The sequence below is a fragment of the Aythya ferina genome, assembly GCF_964211825.1.
Source record: "Aythya ferina genome assembly, chromosome: 16".
Classification (NCBI taxonomy): Eukaryota; Metazoa; Chordata; class Aves; order Anseriformes; family Anatidae; genus Aythya; species Aythya ferina.
The window spans coordinates 6533734-6555888 of record NC_140315.1 but is presented as its reverse complement, the minus strand read 5'-3'; the positions used below and the strand labels follow the sequence as shown (position 1 = coordinate 6555888).

The window sequence follows — 22155 nt, the reverse complement described above, 5'->3', positions numbered from 1 at the left end:
CACAGAATACAGAAATACATTTCATCTGGAAGGAGCTAGCTCTCAAAGTGGCATGATGTGGTGAGGCTGACTCACACATCTTACCCTGGAATGTATTAACTTCAGTGGCAACTAGGGCCTCCAGATGGTATCTGTGTTTTAGAAGACCGAAATGTTATGCTCCTTGGCCAATATCTGAATCCTAACATTGACTATATTAATGATCTTAGTTTTGTAGAACTTAAAGCTGGGAGAAGGGTTGAAAGGCTTTGGAAGGCCTAGGTAATTTGGACTTCTGCAGTTTGGTATGATTAAAGGAGTTACAGTATAACCTTTGAACCTAGAAGAATATAATTAATACAGCAAAATAATTTAATTTCTTATGTCTTAAAACATAGGCTGGGCATGTTATTTTGCTGTCACATGTTTTGATAAACCATACAGTTCGAGAGTAAAGGAGATTAAGGCTGAGTGGGGTGGATCATTCTGTGGATTGTATCTTCTCCCTTTCTACCACCTTTCCTTGGGACTGTAGCCAGCGACTGTCAAGAAATCAGGAGAAAGCACCCTGCATTAAATGTGTAAGCTCTAAAGTACTCAAAAAAGTGATTCAGTGAGTCTTTGAAGAATGTCTTTTTCTATCAGGCTCTGTGTACCAAACAGAAACAGGGACGCAACCAAGACACTGAAATTAACTCTGCCTTCATACTTCGGACATGAAGTATGGTATGAGTCCATGCTTCAGACCCTGTGTACACATATGCGTAACTAGTCACTGGATCTGAAGTGTACAGTAGCTCCTGTTACTTTTTCACATTCGGGTTCTCTATGATGTAAAAGGATCAATAAGAAACATAAATTCATATAGTAGGGTATGGCTTTGGAAAAAATTCAAGGCTGTTAACAGTTATAAAGTCCCTACTATTCCTGCACTGGCCTGAGGTTTCCACCTTGCATGCAGTTCCCATATATCAACTTATTATCTACTGTTACTGCATCAACTGTGGTGCTTCTGACCCAAGCTTCATTAGCTTAATTTTGGATTAAGTAGGATAGCTGTAATGAAACTGAACTTTGGAAGGCTGAAAATGTTGTCCATGGTAACCTTTCCGTGCAGCACTCAAGATGGCAGCTCTTTTCAAAGATATGAAAACTATTTTTGAACAATCATAAGTGTATATTATAGTATATTTTGTTATAGTATAATAAAATCAACTTTTTGAAAAAAAAAATCTAAATTATTTTACTACAAAAGGCTACTTTCAAGAATATGGTGAGGAAGTATTTTTTTCTGTATTTTTAAAAAATAAGGTGATTCTGCCATATTATCTACATTTGATCTTCCCTCTTATTCATATGAAGAGACAGATTGCCTTAAAGAATGAATTGGCACTACTCCATAGAAGTTAGTGCAGCTAAGTCAGTTCACACCTCCTCAGAGTTTAATCCATAAAATATAACATAATTTCAAAAATCATTAAAAAGTGAAAGACATTTCTGGCTCCGCATCCCAAAACGTGGTAGTCAAGGGAGCTGCCAGAACTGTTGTTATTCAAAGAGATTTCTGTGTTTAAGTGATGATTAACAGCACTTAATGTGTTTATTCTGCTACACATGCATGCACATTACTTCCATTAATACTGATGTGGCTTATGCATTTACAATCTCAGAGATATAGACCCATTTAAAAATGAGGTTATTCATTTTCTCTATCCATAAAGTCTGACTTGGTAAAATTACAAATACAGAAAAATCTCCTGCAGCTTTGATTCATGTTAGTTCAGAATCTTGTGCATTAGGCTGATGATGGAGAGGGTGGGGACCCATCTCCTCCCTATGTGTACTATGGGTGATGATAGAGCACTATAATACCTACAACACTTTAACTTTTGGATCTGGATCCCAAATTTGGATCTATTCCTAGAGACCAGAAAACACTGTCATTATTATCTGCATCTTGAACCACCTAAATAGTTTCAGAGAAGAGCAATTCTGACTGCTTTTGAGAAGACAACAAATAAGCGTATCCACATTGGACATTGGCATCAGGAAGCATCACAGCATCTCATCTGTCAGTGGCTGTCCCCTCTGGATTTATGCATGCATCCATCTGCAGCTTAGGGGAGGTACAGAACAGCTCAGAATAAGTCTTATGAGGTACAGCACATTAGTAAGGGGGTTGCCAGTACTGGCTGGGAAGGGAAAGAACGGCATTTGCCTCTCTTGCTTTATGTTACTCTGTGGTAACCTGAGGAGTTACCTCGTAAAAATCTTTTTTTTTTTTTTTTTTTCTTAAAGGGAAGCAAGGGTCACTTTTTTACTATAATAAACAAAGGGTAGCAGAACACAGCTCATTTTGGATGGAGCACACCTACCCAGCTCAGTTCCACTCTCTGCATGGGGAGCTAAGACAGAGGCCCAGGAACGTGCCCTTGTTCCCAAGTTGGTGCTACTCTCCCTCTCCCTGTTGAAGCTTTTCACTTCTGAACAAGAGGCAGATTTAATGTTTACATGGGGTGGAGCAAAGGCTTACCTTGAGGAGAGGCATTCCAAAACTATCTTCTGTTTTTTGTCTACATGCAGTTTGGGGCAGGTGCAGTTGAGAACTTAGGTGACAAAGTAAACAGATAATAATTAATTCTTTTCTTTTTTTCTTTTAGAGCGGGCTTGGGGTGGAGGGAGAGGAAGCTGACAAAAAGAATAAAAGAGTGTGGTAAAGAGAAGGTGATAGACATGCAAAGAATGAGAAACAAGGAATCTTGTATTCTATTATTTTTCTATTAATTTCCTACATAAATATTCAAATTTCCTCGCAAACTTTGTATTTTTCTGGTATCACTGGTGGACAAGAAGTAACCAGATCAATGCGTGTTCATTTAGGTTTATTAATTACAGGAGATATTTATCAGAAACCTCTCCAGAAAGTGTCTGATTCATTATCTCAGTTTACAGTGAAAGACTCCTATTATTTGTTCTGAAGGAGGAATGGCCAAAATCCACTTTAAATATAACAATGTGAAACCTATTACAAAAGTTAGATAAGAAAAAGGCTTAGAGATTTGATTCTCAAATTGTTAGGATGTAAAATACTGCTCTTAGTTTGCAAGCACAGTGATTGTATATGCCGAGTGGGTAACAGAAAATATGCAAATGGATGTTTAGGTCTGCAATTACTGATTGGGATGCACAGACATGGGAATTGCTTAATCAGTTTAGGAAAGCAATTACACATGCATTTTATGAACTGCATATCTCAACTTCATGGAAATCAGTCTCTTGAATTATCTAATCTGGGGACAGTGAGTGACTGTTCTGTGATATATGCAATATTATCTCATACCTCTAAGATTCTTGTACTTTGTTACTTGAATCTTATATCTTTCATCCCCAGAAAGTTTCCAGCTGTGCTTTTAAATATGAAGGAACAGTACAAAGCTATGATGATCATATCTCCCATGTTATTCCTGTCGTATAAGTCTGTAATATGTGATTATAAAATTGCTTATGCTATTCCTGAAGCAAAAACCCTTTGGTGGTCATTTGTTCAGACAATCAGAGTCAAGTCTATGTCTTGCATTGCTCAAGATGGATCCAGGAGGACCTGAAGGAGTAGACGTTCATCATCCATAGATCAGATGCTCTCTCTAATTTGGAGTTTTTTGCTGCCTTCTGATTTCTTCAAGCCCTGCTTTCTTTCTGAGATCAGAGGGATTTAGTGAACAGCACTGTTTAAATGAATTCAGCTGACGTAACTCCAAAAGATTAGCAAGGTAACTATCAATAAGTTATCAATCTGAGGGAAAACAATTTCTGTTCACAATGGGAAGCACAAAGGGCAGAGCTTTTTTCTGTTTCTTTCTTTTTTTTTTTTTCTTTTTTCTTTTTTTTTTTTTTGAGCAGAAAGCATTAAAAATGTCTACACGTGTAAGAGCTGGAGAAATCTGTGCTTATACGCCTATTTCAAATGCGACTCAAGTATATGAGAACCCAGAACTCCCTGACTCATACCTGCTTGCATCCTACCAGCTTAAATTTCAACTAGGAATATTTTATAATGCTGACAGAATAACATTTCTATGATTACTAATACAGCAGTGAGGTATATTTTCGTGTTACAATGGCTTCCTGAATATAGATGCTACACAATAACTACATATATCTTCCAGAAGTAAAATGTATGTTTATTCACCAACTGCTAATTAATTGACTAGCTGGCTTTGTGTAGTATTTTACATTCAAGTGAAATTATTAGTAGAAAATAGTTCAGGCTACTGGAAATTTTTCACCTCTTTTTATTTATTATTCTTCCCTTTTTCAGTATGCTTAAAATTTTGCCATCAAATCACTACAATTAGGAATTACTTAGCATTAATTAATGTATCAGTGTAAATAGATACAAAAATTGAGTGGGAAGCTTCACTTCAAAGACTTGTGTATTATTCATTGAGTTCTATTTGCCCTAGTTTAGTATGTCTGTGGGTTTGTTTTATTTCTATTAAACGCAATCATATTCAATGAAGAACATTTTCATTCAAAACTTAAAGATTTGTTCTCTGATTTATCCCAGTGGAATTTAGGAGCAATTCCAGCTCCACCCTAGGAAGCCAAATGATGTATCTCAGTTTGGGGACAGGATATTCATGCCTTTCATAGCTCAGATTAAAAAAAAAATAATAGAACTGTATATATTATTATTGTCAGTATTACCCTTCTTGCTAAAGCAGAGCTATGGTTGTATAAAAATCTCCCTGAAATCTTTGCTGGTACTTCAGGAGAGGAGCACTTTGCTGCTCTCCAAAAATACTAAAATAGATCAACCACTGAGTTTTTGTAAGTTCATCTTCTCTGTGGACTCTAACAATTTAATAAATTTTCTAGTGCCAGCCTGAACTCTCCTTCCAGCTACAGCTGATACAACACTGAGAGCTCTTCTTATTCTTTAATGGCTAAATCAATTTCTTTTAGTCTTTCCAATACTGTTAAATCATTCTGCATGACAGTTTAGAGCAGGAAAACTGAAGAGCATATGCCACATGGAAACCCAGCCCTTCCCCTTCTCCCTGCCTTTCTGTGCTTGCAAATATAATAGATTTGGCAACACTCATAGCCACGTGTTGACTGGGTCTTCCCATGGAGCTGAAGAAATGTCTGGGAGCCTCACCAAACACCTCTCCCAACACATCTGAATGTGTGGAAAAGCATGAGAAATTTCTGCAGAGCCTCAGGAACCTCTCAATAGCACTGTTAAACCACTGTTGCTCAGGGGCTGAACTGATTATTACGGCCAGGGCCCTGTTTCACACAGGATTTTCTTTCTGTAGCTTTCAGAACTGCAGACCACAATGTGGCAGTTTCAACAAAAAGTCACCCAAATTTAAAATGTGCTCGCAACTATCCCCAAACACTTATAGCTTGATATGTTCTGATTTTCTTTGTGAAAGAATGTCTTTATCCTTTTCCCCATAAGGTGCAACTCATGCCATTTGCTAAAATTGTCCGAAGCTATTACCATATACACAATAAAAAATCAGAGCCTCCTTGGGAACACCTGATGAGAAAAATCTGCGTTCTACCTCCTCCCCTTTCTCTCAGTGAGATCAAATGAAATAGTTTCCTCTCTCTATCATATTGTAAAAGAGTCAATATGTAATCATAAGAAAGTCCCTACACAATATAATTCCTACAGGCTCCTGCAAGCTCAAATGAAATGTGAGGTCCTTTTCTACATATTGATTGCACGATGTTACCTACCAGAACAGCATCTGCACCACAAGGCAATGTTTCTCCCAAAGGAATAGCTGCTGATGATTTTGGAGACCCAGTTGTCACACCTGTGAGATAAGCCAGTTTTGTGCACTGCAAGAGGCAGAAATTTATTCTCTTTCTAGAAGTTAGGTGACAGATTCTCAAACAACAGAAATTGCCCTGGTTCTGCTGAAGTCAGTGAAGCTTCAGTGGTTTGAACCAGTTGGATTAGCGCATGAAATTGAGATCATTTATTCTTTAATCTAGGATTTCGCTCTGCTCTTAGAAGTTCCTCTTCTATTTAGAAGTTCTGCTGAAGAGTAGGGGCCCTCACATGGGGTAAACTTCTGATTTATTAAATAGATTCGTTTTTTTAAGATGAAAGATTATGGGGGTGCGGAAGACTATCAGATATCCAAAAGTTTGTTATTTGTCAGTCCATCTGCATGCAAAAGGAAAAAATAAGAGCTTCTCCATCAATATATATTATATCAAATACTCAACAACCATTTCTCGCAATGTGATATGTAAAATAGTGCCATTGATCTTGGATCAAATAGTTTATATTATCAGATTACAACTGAAATCTGCAAGTGGCAAAAAATATGCTTAAACAACGGGAAAATCTGTGTAACAATTGTTGTATAATGAGGAAGTTCAATAGCAGATAATGGCATATAAAATACTTTAATGCTAACTGCCTGCTTTAAAAAATTGTTGTAAAGTTGGGTTTATAATTAAATTATAATTGTAATCAAACAATAGTGATTATTCTCAGATAAATTTATATTTTGTATTTTTGCAGTTCTGCAGCTTCTTTCTCTGTGACTCATCTTTGAGGGTTACTGAGCTCCTTGTTTTGCACAGAGGATTCAACCTCTCAAATTGATTTGTGTTCTAGTGTGTTTATATAATATATTGTACATTTCTGCTGAGCTGTCTTTCATGACTGTGGACATTTTTAGACACACCTAATTTGGAAAAAAAAAAAAAAAAGTGGATAAAAATATGTTCCCTTTCTATGTGCTAAAAGTCAATGACCTCTGGTTAGGGAAATTGGCCTCAGATATCCCATTGATGTAAGGTGACACGGCTGCTGGAGCTGTGTGTGTAGCCTGGCAATTTTAAATCTCTCCCTGTTTAAGTCCTAATGAGTCCTAATGAAATATTAGCTGTTGGTCTTGGCACAACATTTCCAGAAGTATAACTGTTATAACTGTGTGGAGTTGTGGGATAAACAGGTGGGCAACATTGTTCCCCTCACAGGTGGGACAATGCTGTGTTTGATGCTGAGGAAGATGCTGAGCCTCCAAGTGAGATCTAGGATAGGGGAAAGACAGCATGTCTGGTACTTTCTTTCACACAGAGCAAAAATACAGCTGACTGGATCAAGATCACAAGGGAAAAGCCTTTTTCCCTCTTCTTTGCCTTTTGATGTAAAGGCCCAGACAGCGTCTGGACCTAACCTGTGCTGCTCAGCTCTTAGAGGAATAGCCGTTTTGTAACGAGCCATTTTTGAAGCCGTGACTCACAAGGTGCTTGCTGGCTTTGGCTGTTTAGTGACAACTGAAATAACAGAGGAGAATAATCACTTCTTGAGTTATAAGAGAAGTCCTGCAAGGTAGCAGTAGTTGTGGTTGGTTGTTGGAACTGGCAAAAGTCCTCCATCCTGCCTATCCCCTTACAATAGTGCTTGTATGGAGGCAAAACATCCCTGGGACTCCAGAGAAAATTCCCACTGAAATTGGGAGCCTTTACCCACCCTGCTGCTTGGTATTTGGGCACCGGTCTGCGTTCCTCTTCATGCCATGCAGAGCATCAACCTCTGCAGCAGCATCCACGTGTACAGCAGATCCAGAGCCAACAGTCTTGAATTTTATCCATAATCCTGTTTCTCAGTTCTGACTGTTTTATAAATGTTATTTAGTGTATTTTAAAGTGTGAACAGTGCAATATTTGCAGTCATATTATATGGCAGCGCACAGGATAGAAAGCTACAGCACAGGAGATGAATAATCTGCTGTGTAAAAGCTTGTTTCCTGCCATTTCCTCATAGCCCTGTACTCTTGTGTTGACACTTGCATTTATACTTGCTTTCACAGTGGGGGACCTGCAGCTACAAGTCCCTTGTTTTAAGAAGTCTGCAGTCCTTGCTCGGCTGTGGAGAGCTGACACAGTACAGCATTGCTAACAGCACGCAGGAGCTGAAGGCTCTGCCAGATTTAGCAGCTCCTCTCAGATTATTCTGCTTCCTCCAGCAAGCTTCACCACTGTTACTCAGCACATAAACCAGCCTCACCCCTTGAGCTGTGCAGAGCATAAATTAAACCTATGACTTTAATGTCAATAGGCGTTATTCATACCCATGGAGGGACAAATAGCCCTTTCAGTTCTTTGTGTGCATGCAGAAATCTTGAAATATTCTTTTTAATGCTGTAATTTAACAACAGATCTCATCTGTGTCATCAGACCTGTTCCTCCTTCCTCCCCTTTCAGACTACACAAGAATGGCCTATATTTGGTCCTTTGAAACAGCCATGGGGCCAGCAACGTGTTACTAAATGAGTGTCTTTTTTTTTCTTTTTCCCTCTCTTTTTTTTTTTTTTTTCATACAAACACAATGTCACAGCAATTCCATTCACTGGGAAAATACCCCATTTCTCATATTAATACTATTTGGATAGTAAGTCATAATTTAGTTACTTCCACCTAACAGCTCCAGATGCAAGGCTGAAGCCAAAAGGTAACACATTAATTTTTGACAAATCTGGATGAGCTTTTTCACAGACAAGGTGGAGCACATCTGGGATAAGATACATTGCTGCAGCAAGAGAAGGGGAGTCTGCCCTCCTGTGCTCTGCCTCTGATGGTGGTTTTCTACCTAACGTAGAGCTCATCTAACCCCACCTGTAACACTTTTGTCTTACAGATGTTGTGCATCCCTCCTGGGTTATTCTGTATCACTGCTCTTTATAGGGTTCCAGCTATCACAGATGTGAAGTGCAAAGGAATGATCTAGGGGACAAACCCCATCTTGTCCAGGAGGGGGAAAATTCACTGCAAGTGAAGCTGCTTTGCGCTGCCCTGTCTGAGCTTTTTGATGTGGAGGGTAAAACTTTCATGTACTGCAACTTCAGTGCCTCAAACTGAAATCAAGTTACATAGCCAGCGGTGATACAAACTCTCTCTCCCCTACATCTCAAATACAGAGAATAATAATTTATTTAATACACATAATATAATTCCAGTAGCTAGGATTAATGCTGTCTTGCTCCTGTCAAACACAGTAGGTACACTTAGAAGGAAATATTTCGACCTCCAGGAGTACATCAGCACTCTTACACTGGAAAATCTAAGCAGGTCCTGTTACTTTATGCACATTCCTACTCTCTGTTAGGAGGCAGGATCCTCTATTAAACCTAATCACATTAGCTGCTTCCCTGTGAAAATCCTTGTGAAGGTACCAGTTTTGGTCTTGCGGTCCCTGGCATTGCTAGGGCCCACTTCTGACATAAAACCAGAAATGGATAGCACTGATACAGATTTTTAAAATCTCAATTTTATTTATAGACAGTCTGGTTTAATTATTTATCATCCATGTTTTATTAAATATAAAACACTTTTGCATGTGAAAGAGAATAAACAGAATCCCTTGTGGAAGATAATGAACATAATAAAATAAATCAGTGTGCATCCTTTGGTTGGATGCTCTTTTATTTGCATCCTTGTGATATGAATCTTTGTCTTTCTGCTCTGCTGAAAGATGATTTCATTCTCTCTATCTCTCTTTTTCCCTCTTCCTCCTGCACTCTCCATTAGCACCATCCAAATCCCTCACATTGCATTAGAGGGTTGTTTTATTTATAATTAAGCAGTGATGCAGTCATATGTATTGTTGCATTTGAAATATGCTCTTGGCTATGTTTGAAAGCTGTCGAGTCTGAGCAGGGTGCATTAAGGTTAATTACCTAATAATTTACAGTATAAAATGCAGCTACGGACACTTTGATTTTCACTAATAGTGGCACTGAACAAAGTAAATAAGAATTTGCTCATATTCAAACACTATGACTGTCAAAAAATCTTCAAGGCATTTGTGATGCCCTTTCTTTCTCCTTGGCTTCAGTGGCACATGAGCAGCCTTCAGGAGGGCATCATCCAGAGTCCTGGAAACTCACCATATTCACTTTATAATGATTTTCCTTTCTTAATATAATTCAGATGTCAAAAGTAGACCGGTTGACTGTTATTGAATTATAGGATATCAAATGTGTTATGCTATAGAGGCAATACTAACAGGGTTTGATGATGTAAGAAAGACAATTTTGAGAGTCCCAGGACAAAGTGGAAAGACAGGAAGCCACAAGCATGAATTGGGAGCTAGAGAAACTAAAGGATTACTTAAACTACATTAAAGTACTTAAACTTAAACCACAGGATCTTGCTCTCTTTCCTGAGACTGTACAAAAGCATATCATCCTGATCTCCAGGTAGAATAAATCAGAGTAGGTCCACTGATTTCATACAAACCATCGATGTTAAAGGAAGCATGCTTAATTGTGCTAATATGTATATGCCATTCAATCTGTAAGTCTGCTATCAGCACAGTGTGTTTTCTATGATAACTGCTGTTCTGTTAGGAAGACCCAAAGTCACCAAACACACAGCCCTTGCTCACAGTCATCCTCTTGAAGATATTCTCAAATCAGAGCATATGGAGAGCAAATGTTTCTAACTCCCACTTCATGTCTTACTGACAGCTTGCTCTAGTGATTCTCAGATGAGTGTAATCAACTCAGCTCTGTACAGGACAGCATGGAGCAAACCCAGATACTTATATGGGAAAGGATGATAATCTTCTGACCAGTACTTTTCCTGTCTTACCTTCAGCAAAAATATTCAGCAATTCACATTGCCATGATAATTCATTAATTTTTTTCTCTGTCAGAAACCAATATTTTGGTTCCTTTATTTCATTTTTGTTGTTGTTTTTATGTTAGATGTATTATTTGGAATTTAAAAGTTCATAAAATTTAGTGGTGTAATTTCATATCTCCAAATTCAAGTCTTGCTATAGTTTCCCTCCTATTTCCACTATGATGAATTTTACCCCTTTGCACAGCATCAGTGCAAGGATTTTGATTCGCTGAATCCCCATTTAATTCACCCCTCCATACAGGAGTGAGCTTCATTCAAAAGCTTTGGGTTTCTTTGTTTTCTTATAACTTCCTTTTTCTCGTGGTGATTATGTAGAGTGGCTGTGAAAGTACTTAATGTATTTCTGAATACTATAAATAAATGCATTTCACACCTTGTAGCAAGCTCACAGATCTTTTCTATTAGGTGTAAGTAGTGTGTAAAAGCATTAATTACATCTAATAAATATTAATGTTTTTAAGAATGAACATCTCTAGCCCTCCAGATTTCTGAGCTCAGCTTAAAGCAGCACACAGAAACCATGAACGGCAGAAACTGAAAATACCTCTCCTGAAAAGGCTTCAGCCTTTCTTTACAAGGATAAAAAGATCAGACTTCAACATGTCATGCTGCAGATGGTCAAATGCTCCTCTTTCTTTTTCCTGTAGTTCTTTTTGGTGTTCAAAATCCATTCAGAAATTTTCCATTAAAGGTTTCTCAGAAGTTTCAATCCAGAATGAAATAGGCATTCTTCTTTCATATGCATTCCAGTCTAATAACTTGAATTAAAAGCTTAGGTCCTTTCAATTTCTTGTGTAGGAAAATTAGAGTTATTTGGAGCACAGAGGCCCCTCACTACAACTACCACTATCTAACATGTCTTAAATTCTTTTGGAGAAACTTGTAACAAAATGAAATGGGGAAAATATAAAGAATTCTCTTTTTTTCTTATTTTATTGCAGGAAAAAATGGTGGAAGGCCAAAAAAAAAAAAAAAAAAAAAAAAAAGAAGGAAAAATGGGGACTAGGGATGGCTGAGAATACATTCCTATTTATTACCTTTATATATATATATATATATTCCTAAATATTAAGTAGACCTTTACATGCACTGAATAAAAACACCTAACATAATAAGAGGATAAGTTGGGGATCCAGTTTGGATTTTTTGTTTGTTTGTGGTGATTTTTCTCCAACATTTTTACAAGAAAGTTTTAGAAAAGTGAGACAAGGAGGAGCTTACCATAGGCTAGTAATTTTTCATAATTCCATAAACGACAGGAGGAAGAAAAAAGAGAATATTTTAAAAGAATAAGAGAAGCAAACTCAAGGAGGCCCAGGAATTCCATATCATAGTTTTTAATTAGTTAAAATTAATTAGAAAAAAATAATCTAAAACATATACAGAAAAGCTATGAGCTTTGTTTTTCCATATTATAAAGCTTTCACTATCAAGGATCAAAAGACACTAATTCATGAAGATTCATTCTAACCAAAATTGTTAAACCAAGGGAGATTTATTGAGAAGAGACCTTAGCAAACCAGGCAGTCACTTCATCTTTAAAATACTGTTACATCCAGTGTTGAACTGTGCAATCCTTATATTTAAAGGGAAATCAATATCATTGATTAAACAAAATAAAAGCTGCTCCAGAAGAAACTAAATCTGGCTGTTGGAAAAGATATATACTTTTAAATCAAATTGATAAAAATCAGGTTGAATTTGTTATAACTAGACATTATGACTAAAATGCACAATGAGAAGGTAAGAACTGCACATTTAATCAGGAAACGTATACCACTGCTTTGAAAAAGCTTCTTATGTCCTTGCTTCTTTCTCATGCAAACATGTCACTGCAGCAAGTAATTTGCTGGGGGCTTTTATTTAAGTGTAACGTTTTAGTGGATTTTTTTTCCTCCTCCAGAAGATGCATACAGCAGTCAATCACATTAGTGTCAAAATCCTAACCACAGTAAAATAGCTTAGTGCAATTCTTGAAGGCGCAGCCCTCAGATTTAGCTTCATGTGTCTTCATAATATGGTCATGGGCTTCCATTCAGTAGCACTTACACCGAACACCTTTTATATTAGAAGGAAATTTAGCAGTGTCAGTATTGCTGACAGAACTAAAGGGCTATTTTTCAATTTTAGTAGTGCTATTCCACCCTAGCACTGACTTTCTGTTTTAATAGTTTTATCAGTCTCACAGAAGCTGACATTAGATAATTAAACTGGCATCTAGATCAGCAATGTAAATGAACAATGGTATATTTAAAGGCACAGAATAAAGTAAATTATGATCTAGCCTGGCATGAAATTTTGTGTGCAAAGTGGTTTCTAGTAAATTTGTTTAAGGAGGTTCTTTTTTTAAGGCAACACACTTCATTACAAAGAAAAAAAAAAAAAAAAAAAAGTGTGTCCAAGATACTTTAATTATCTTTATTTTACATTGTTTGTCTTTGAGAAATCATAGTAAAAAAGCTGCATTGAATGCTTATATCTGAAGCAATAAACTCCCGAGATGTTCAAGAATAATTAATCTCATTGCTTAAAAGTAAGGTTTTCCAGTAGAATATATGGGCCTTGACATTTTTGTTATGCATAAACCCTACAAGCAAATGCCATAATTAAACATTAGGATTATATTTTCATTACATTCTTAAAATTTTCATTAAAACTAGAATAAGGAAAAAATACAACAAAAGCTAACACTTGAATAAAAGTGCTGACATATCCCAAGACTGAGGTATGTAAAAACTAGGATGATAATGTCATAAATACAGTTCTTTCACATTTGTCAGAAGAGCTATTAACATGAAATTTTAAAAGACAGTAAATTCTCAAGAAGAAAAAAAAAAAAAAAAAAAAAAAAGCCAGGGTTTTGCACTTTGCAAAGAAATGATATCAAAGCCTCTTTTATAACACAGTTAAATCACCACAATTTGTTTCTCAGTTATAAAGCAATTAAACGGTCTTAGGCAGCTGCATGGATGGACTAAGTTATGGCCCAGTTTGCAACACTGCAAGGCAAAAAAGATCTCAGCTTTCACCAGCGACTTGACATGTTAGCAAACTGCTCTCTGCACCTTACAGAAGGGTGAAACAGCACCACAAGGAAAGCTGCCACATAACACAAGCCGGTGTCTGTTTTGCCAGATGTTGCTGCTGCTGCTCTGCTTCATAAAAGACAATGAGGCAGGGTTTGTTTTTACCAGAATCAAGAAAAGCTGCAGATCCTCTCAGGGCTGAATCCTAAAGACTTTGCACAGCTAAATCCATAGGTGTTGGTAAGGACAGGAAGGGACTGGTGGAGAACATCAGCATTTAACAGAACAAATGACTTAAGAAGGACTCACCTTTCCAGATTCTTACTGGAATCTACTTGTATTTTTCAAACACTGTCCTTTACCAGGGCTGTTTTTTAAAGAAACTACCTGCAACCTTCAATTCTTCTTATTTATAAAAGCTTTTAGCTGCTTACCCTGAAATGTTATTTTTGTACTTTTAGCCTTCAATTTTGACCTGTAATCTTCACATTCAGAACCAGACTACACATGGGTTATGATCCAGCATTACAATTTCAGTTTGCAGCAAGACTTTTTCCTAATAGTATTACAGCAGTACTAAATTTTGTTGTTACATGAGGTCTCTTGTTCACAGTACTTGTAGCCCTTGCTGTCCCTCACAAACATGAAAATATCTATTCCCATACGACAATAAAGCCATTTTTAAACTATATAAGCCTCAATTATTTAGTCAGACACGTGGTAGTTATTATGGCTTTGTTGGGTGAACTCGAACAGACACAGATGCATTTACCTGTGTTTTTACTTAGGGCATTGAAGACACTGAGTTGTGACCTGACAGAAATCAGAAGCAGGCTGTATTCTTCTCTGGGGTAGATTTTCTGTAACCCCTTTCCTGTTCTGTACAGCTCTTTGCCTTCTTCTACTCTTTGTCCAACAACTTGCCTCAGTGTAGCAATCTGCTGGAGGGCAGTCTTAGTAAATAGGCTGAAGATTTATCAGTAACCTGCTATTTATTTGAGACAGTGCTATCTGTGCCTACACCATGCATTCAGAATACCTCAGCAGACAGCAGAGAGCAGAACTTTGTGAAAGCAATCAGCAGGATGTAACAGGGATGCTGAGTGCATCAGTGGCTCGATATATCTTGGTTAACAATTAGGACTAATTTCCTTGACATGCAACTGAGTTCCTTGAAATGCAGCTTTTCTAAGCTCTGACCACATACTGAATGCCTGAAGTATCCAGAAAGGATGAGGCAAACAACTTCAGTTGTTAGTACCATAATGAAAGCAAATGTCAATCCCCAATACACAGAAATACCAGATCAACTTCTCTGCATCCTTGTTTTCAAGCCTGTTAATTTGACTTCTGTTTTATAGGCTCTGCAGTCTTTCTCATAAAGAAAATAGCTTATCCGTGATGCTGAAATGCCATCACATCTAGGTCTGGAGAAAGGAAACATAGTTCAGTTTCAGGTTAGGAATAAAGTCTATATAGGTTTCAAATCCCAGTTTGAAAGAAAGTACTTCACTCTCTTTCTGAGAAATTGCAGACCCAGTAAATGGAAGGCTTTAGCCAAAGACTCGTGTAAGCAAGTAAGAAGATTTTAGCCATGTCAAATGGAAAGTGGAAATAAGCCGAGCTGGCCCAATTCACAAATCAGCAAGTTAGACACTTGCGAATCTGCCTCTGCATTTGTAAATGCTTTGCATTTAAATCTGTTGAATGAGTGTCATGAACAAACTCTTGGTCTGGAAAGGAACCAAATACCTGGTTCAGTCCCAACATCTGTGCTTTACTGGCCATGCTAACTGCATGGGTTGTCAGCTCTCTGCTCTTCACTGCTGCTCCCTTGATTACGGCTTGCCCAACCTGCACATCTGCACACCCGGGGACCATGCCACAATGCTCTGCACAACATGTCGAGGCAAAATACACCAAGCTCTCCCAGTGCTGCTGTTTGCTTATGGCTTTTTCTGCATAGAAGCAGTTTGAGAAGAGAATCAACCAAGGATATAAAGTATACAAATTAGAGTACACTAAAAATGTTGAATGTATTTGCTCAGGAGAAAAGTGCCTTAAGAATGGGACAACATAAACCTCCCCGCCACTCCTCTGAAATTCATTTACATAGTTGCAAGCTTATTTTATCCCTAAACAGAACATTCATTTGGAAGCTGTGGCATGCTGTTTCACAACAAAAATATGGGACACATAAGACAGAGTAAATGGGCATCCACATCAGTGTCTCAAATTACTGACAAATCTCACATACTTCAAGGCAAATCATCCAGTCTACACTGAGAGCTCTGCCAAGTTGTAAATATGCAGAAACTGGAATAAGAATGAATCAAGCTGAAGTCCCCATATGAAATATGTATGATTACTTTCCCACCATTTCTGTAGAAGTAATTCCATTTTCGGTTTTGATATGACTTTTACTAAAACCACAAGGGTCAATTAGGATTCTGAGCATTGAATTCAGTTCCCCCTTCCCTAGAAATCTAAAATTCAAGACTGCAGTTTAGAACTCTCTTCACACATCACTGTAATTCTTTCCACTTTCTGGAAGGAATTTTCCATAACAGGACAGAAGATTGCATTCTAAGGATCTGTTGGACACATGTATCATCTGTTGAGTAGGTCAGTTCTGGCCAGACCACTGCAATAAAGCATAGGTTTTCCTATTTTTGAAGGCTTGAGATCACATTATAGAATAGAAAAAAACAAAATACATACAGCTAAATAAAAACATCATACGATGGGTGAGCAATTGGCTAACGGGCAGGGCCCAAAGGGTTATGGTAAATGGAGCTGCGTCAGGCTGGCGGGCGGTCACCAGTGGGGTCCCTCAAGGCTCCATTTTAGGGCCGGTACTTTTCAATATTTTTATAAATGATCTGGATGTAGGAATAGAGGGTATTTTGAGCAAGTTTGCTGATGACACCAAACTTGGAGGAGTTGTGGACTCAAATGAGGGCGTAAAGGCCTTGCAGAGGGATCTGGATAGGTTGGAGAGCTGGGCGATCACCAACCGCATGAAGTTCAATAAGAGCAAGTGCCGGGTCCTGCACCTGGGACGGGGAAACCCTGGCTGCATGTACAGACTGGGCAATGAGACGCTGGAGAGCAGCCTAGAAGAGAGGGATCTGGGGGTCGTGGTAGAGAGCAAGTTGAATATGAGCCAGCAGTGTGCCCTGGCAGCCAGGAGGGCCAATCGTATCCTGGGGTGCATCAAGCACGGCATCGCTAGTAGGTCAAGGGAGGTGATTGTCCCGCTCTACTCTGCGCTGGTGCGGCCTCACCTCGAGTACTGTGTGCAGTTCTGGGCACCACAGTGTAAAAAGGACATGAAACTGTTGGAAAGTGTCCAGAGGAGGGCTACGAGGATGGTGAAAGGCCTGGAGGGGAAGACGTACGAGGAACGGCTGAGGTCACTGGGCCTGTTCAGCCTGGAGAAGAGGAGGCTGAGGGGAGACCTCATCGCAGTCTACAACTTCCTCGTAAGGGGTTGTCAAGAGGCGGGAGACCTTTTCTCCATTAACACTAGTGACAGGACCCGCGGGAACGGGGTTAAGCTGAGGCAGGGGAAATTTAGGCTGGACGTCAGGAGGGGGTTCTTCACAGAGAGGGTGGTTGCACACTGGAACAGGCTCCCCAGGGAAGTGGTCACTGCACTGAGCCTGTCTGAATTTAAGAAGAGATTGGACTGTGAACTTAGGCACATGGTCTGAACTTTTGGGTAGACCTGTGCGGTGTCAAGAGTTGGACTTGATGATCCTTAAGGGTCCCTTCCAACTCAGGATATTCTATGATTCTATGATTCTATGAAAACAAAACAAAAAAAACAAAACAAAAAAAAAAAACTTGTGGAGGCTCCTGTGACCTCATTCTTACACTTTAGCTTGCTTGATTTCCAATCCTGGACTCAGCAGTCAATTGTGCTCCTTTTATAGCCCTAAATCTCCCCAGGCTTGCAAATTAAGCAGCCAAGGTGAGTATGCGCATATCCTTCTGGCTTTGGCACAGCTTGAACTGTCCCTTCCCCAGCCCTGCTCACACTGGTGGCCTTTGTACCACTGGTCCCCTACCTGTGTGCTGATTTGGACTAAAGCAGAACATTGCACCAGGTTTTAAGCTCTTTGAGATCTGACACTCACTTAGTGCATTAATGTTTTTATGTGGCTTACAGGCATTTCTGTAGCCTACAGAACCATAGTAATGAGCACAGAGCTAAGGAAAACTTTGCTGTACTGAGCTGTTGAATTCTGCAATATTTTGTGTAAAATAGTAGGTGGGAAGAAAGCTGGGAGCAAAGAAATGTCCCTGTGCTGTCTGGTTCTCACTTTCTCTGTGACCAGTTCCAAAATTCATCAGCTTCAAACAAGAAAAAATTATATTGTTGGTGTAGTAGTTTTTGCATTGCCTTTGAGCACTTTGAGCACTCAGTGTTTAAAGGGCAAGCATCATTTTGCTACAACTTTTACAGCTGTGGAGAATTGAACTTGGAGTCTGGCCATAAATTAAAATGATTTAAAACTGTTTCATTTCAGGTCCTCAGTCTCCCAAAAGCAGCTTCTTAAAGAAGAGTCCAAGGACATTCACGAGGCAGTGCTCCTTCCTTCCCCCTCTTTCAGCTACATTCAGTGGTTACTGGACACAGTTTTAGATTTAGCTAGCTCACCTTAATGACAAAACTAGTTTTTACATATTTAACTAATAAGGACAGCCAGCCTCTTCCCACAGAAATCTCATTTTACAAGCTAATTAAATGCAGTCATACGAGCAATACTGAAGGCCATTCATAATTGTCTCTAAAGTACTGTTTCAACTGCATTTTAACCACAGAGATATGTTCAAGGCCAGTGACCTGGCAACTCATTGCCACAGAAATTAATCTCACTTACAAAACAGTTCCTAGCAGTGTAGTAATATTCTCCAGTTTTACAGCTTCACCCAGACTTACATTCATAAGTCTAAACTGGGACTCCTTATCTGTTGGTAAAGAATAAGCATCTCAAAACCATGATGCATAAATACATAAATAATCCAGTTCCTAACCATTTCAAAGATAAATGCCAACCACTCGCTTCAATCCGTATAGACAACATCAGACGGAATGCCAAAGGGAGTTTGTCTATTCCCAATGCCAGTATGAATTTTGAGAAAGTATCTTTAATACATTAAAGGACAATATATTTTGTAACCCACTCTGTGCCAGTACTTTTACACGGGCAACAGCCTTGATTATTTGCAGGAATAAAAATACATGAAATGCTTGGAGATCATCTTTGCAGAAGTCTATATGAGAGATCACAATGAAGATCATTGCTTCAAGTAGTCATAATTGCTAGGTGCAAAGGGATTGATTAGAGCTGGAGAACAGATACTGGGAGCCTGAGCTCTGTGTCCTTGTCTGATAACAGCTCCCTCTGTGTCTGGGAACCAACCAAGCAAATTGTCTATGACTCAGTTTCTCTTTCTCTACAGCTACAATACAGACACCTCTGCACTGTTAGACTGTATTGAGATAAGAGAGGTTCCACAGATGGAGAAAGCAGCATAAGGTTCACATTATTACCATGACTCATTCAAAGACTAGGAAGACTCTTTTGTAAGACTTCACCAGCTTTTTCCAATAATGTGAAAGAAGTAATGATAGTAAATTCTGCTCATAGGAGATTTTTTTTTTTCTGTCTTTATTTTCCCCCTTTCTTTGTTTGAACAAGATACATTGCCTTCTATAAATTTGTAGAGGTCCCTTTCTCTGGGCTTTGCCAGAGCAAACTCTCCCGTCACAGGCTGCACAGAGGAAAGCAGGGTCGCAGCTCTTTGGCCAGCAGCTCTGCTTCCCCGGGCCAAGGGGAATACCCTATTGCTGCAGGAATATGCCCCAGGATCACACCCAGTTTTTAGTTCACCTGGCAGAAGGTCTTTCCAAGAGCACCCAAAATGATTTAGGAGCCAAGTCTCCAGGCATGGTACAGTTAAGAGACCAAGTGCTCTGGCAAGAAACCCTCATTGTGTTCCTCTTGGCAAGTGGGAGAGAAATTAAATGGCTTCAAGACACAACAAAAAAAATCTGCAGGGATCATCTCCCCACCAGCTGGGCAAGAAGGAGTCCTCCCAAACAGGAGAGGGCTCACCAACGCCGATGGGAGGGCAGTGACCTCAAGATCAACTCCTTTGGTCCTCAAGGGAAAGAAACTTCCCTCTGGGGACAGCTCGAGAAGGAGGGACCTCTTTCTCCTCCCTGACACCAGGAACAACAGGTGACTTGTGCCAACATATTACACCATGAGAACATCCTTGTGAGAGCCAGCAACTTCCCATGCCTGGTCTTTGCAGAAGGGCAGGGCACTGCTGTGGGTCCTGTGCTGGCATCGGTCCTCTTCCCAGCTCAGAGCCTGGGTAGGGTGAGAGCTGGGGGCAGCACCACCATAGCTAAAGCAATATCTGCTCCCATAGTCCCACCTGGCTTATAAGGGGAGTGTTTTTAATATTTCCTATCTTGTCATAATCCTTCCTTTGCTAGAATAGAGCGGATATTGCATGAATACTAAAGTGAGTCATCTTGGCTGCATTATTCTCTGAAGGTGGGGTCTGGTGCCTAAGTCCACCTGCACTGTTCACAAATCAGCTTCTCAGAAGCTCCTGGAAGAGGGGAGGACATTTCATCTCTGAGAAACATGTCAAAATGTTTGTTAAAGTATTTTCTATCCCTGTAAAGTCTTTTCTGTTGATGAAACAAAGAATTAAGAAGTGACATAACTTTAGGCACAGAAACAGGTATATTAAAGTCAGTGAAGTGACTTGAGCAGTTAGCCTTATGCTTGTGCTTAACTGTCCACTGGGTCTTGGCCTGCTCACATGTGTAAAGATTATGTAAAAAAAAGACTATTTAAGGGCTGACTTAAAATTATAAACTGTTGTGGGATCTTTTTTTAGAGTCTTTATTTTTCCAGTACCCAAAAGATTACGATACTCAAGAATTTATCCGGTAGACTGGTTTGCCTTTCACAACTCAAAAGACATAAATAATGCCCACACTTTTCAAGTTAATTTAAGTTGGATTTGGTATGCCATCAGTTTAAATCTCACTTGGAAATTGAATCAGTCTTTATTCAGCTTTAAAATGTGCTAAATTGTTCAGATATTCTAAAACTCTTCTTCCTTAAGGCTTCTGAGTGAAATTCTACATTTATTTAATAAAGCAGCCAGGATTTACTACACCAGTAGTGGTAAGCACTTTTTACTTTCCTCAAGATAGATTGGAGTTGACTGTATACTTTTTTTGCTACAACTGCACAAGTTTACAAGTCACAATTGAATTACCAAACTGAGGAAAAGAAAGATTATTCCTGTGGGTGCAATGCAGGTTGCAGAGTTGTTTTCTTTTAAAGAAGGGTTTAAAGAATTAGCAATAAATGTTATCAACTGCAGCTAGAAAATGATGCTGACTTATTACTTTGTGGGGACCCTAAGGGGCATCATGAAAACCAAATTCCTTAGCTGGCCTTTCCAGAAGAAAACAGAAAAAAAAATATATCTAACAATGCCTTTTGAACACCTTAAACTCGGTTTTACAATAGAGAGAAAAAGACTAAGCGACTCTGTCTTGCTCCTGAAGTTGCACAGCCCTACAGTACTTAAATGGTTACTGATTTATTTACTATGTAAAAAATAGGTTTCTATGGGATGAGGATGTGTCTATTGAAAGCTACTCATAAGAGGGCAGATGGCTTTCTCACCTTCAGCAGAAACCTCCAGTAAAGCACAAGATCTGACAGCCACGAAGAGCACCAAGCAAGCAAAGCACCAAGCATTATTTCATGTCATGCTGAGGTGAAGGCTCGGCTGATCTGGATGGGCATTGCTTCTCTGAAGATTTTCCCTTGTTACCTACCACCAAATAACCTTTTGGCTTTAAAGATTTATTGAGGTCTAAAAGACACAAGCTCAGCGGAAAGCCGAAACTTTGACCTGACCCTTCTGTACCTAAGTTGGGTGGCCCTAACTTGAAGCAGTAACTGGGGCTGAAGGTGGAGTCCGGCTGTGGGCACAAAGTCATATTTTGTGTGACAACTGGACCCTCCTGACCCTCCTGTGTTGAAGGTCTTCACAAGCCTTCTGCTGAACTTCAGTGAGGCTCTAGTGAAACCTCTAAGCCAGGTGTGCTTAACGTGAGCTGGGCTTTCTCAGTTGAGGAAATTTGCACTTTGATCCTTCCCAAAGATTAAACCACAGTTCCTCATGCTATTAAGGATTTTGTCTGAAATCAAAAACTACAGTTTATGAAAACTTTATGCAGAATTTTCAATAAGCTGTTTTGCGTGCTTTAGCAAATCTGTGAATAGGATTGAAGTAAAGCTTGTGGGAAGACCTGTGCTTTCTGTTTAAAAAATAAATAAATAAATCAAAATAAAAAATAACAAGAGATTTGGAAATATAATAATTCAAAAAGTCTGAATGATCCACCAAAACC

General features: G+C 38.9%; 1 protein-coding gene across 1 annotated transcript in view; it reads right to left on the bottom strand.

Moving 5' to 3' along the window:
* The window catches only part of CBLN4 (cerebellin 4 precursor), a 55235-nt gene that overhangs the window by 21827 nt on the left and 11253 nt on the right, over nucleotides 1–22155 (bottom strand). Inside the window, exon 4 of the mRNA XM_084537770.1 lies at nucleotides 2513–2585. Coding sequence (XP_084393896.1) covers nucleotides 2513–2585 — 73 coding nt within the window. The remainder of the gene's footprint in view (nucleotides 1–2512; nucleotides 2586–22155) is intronic.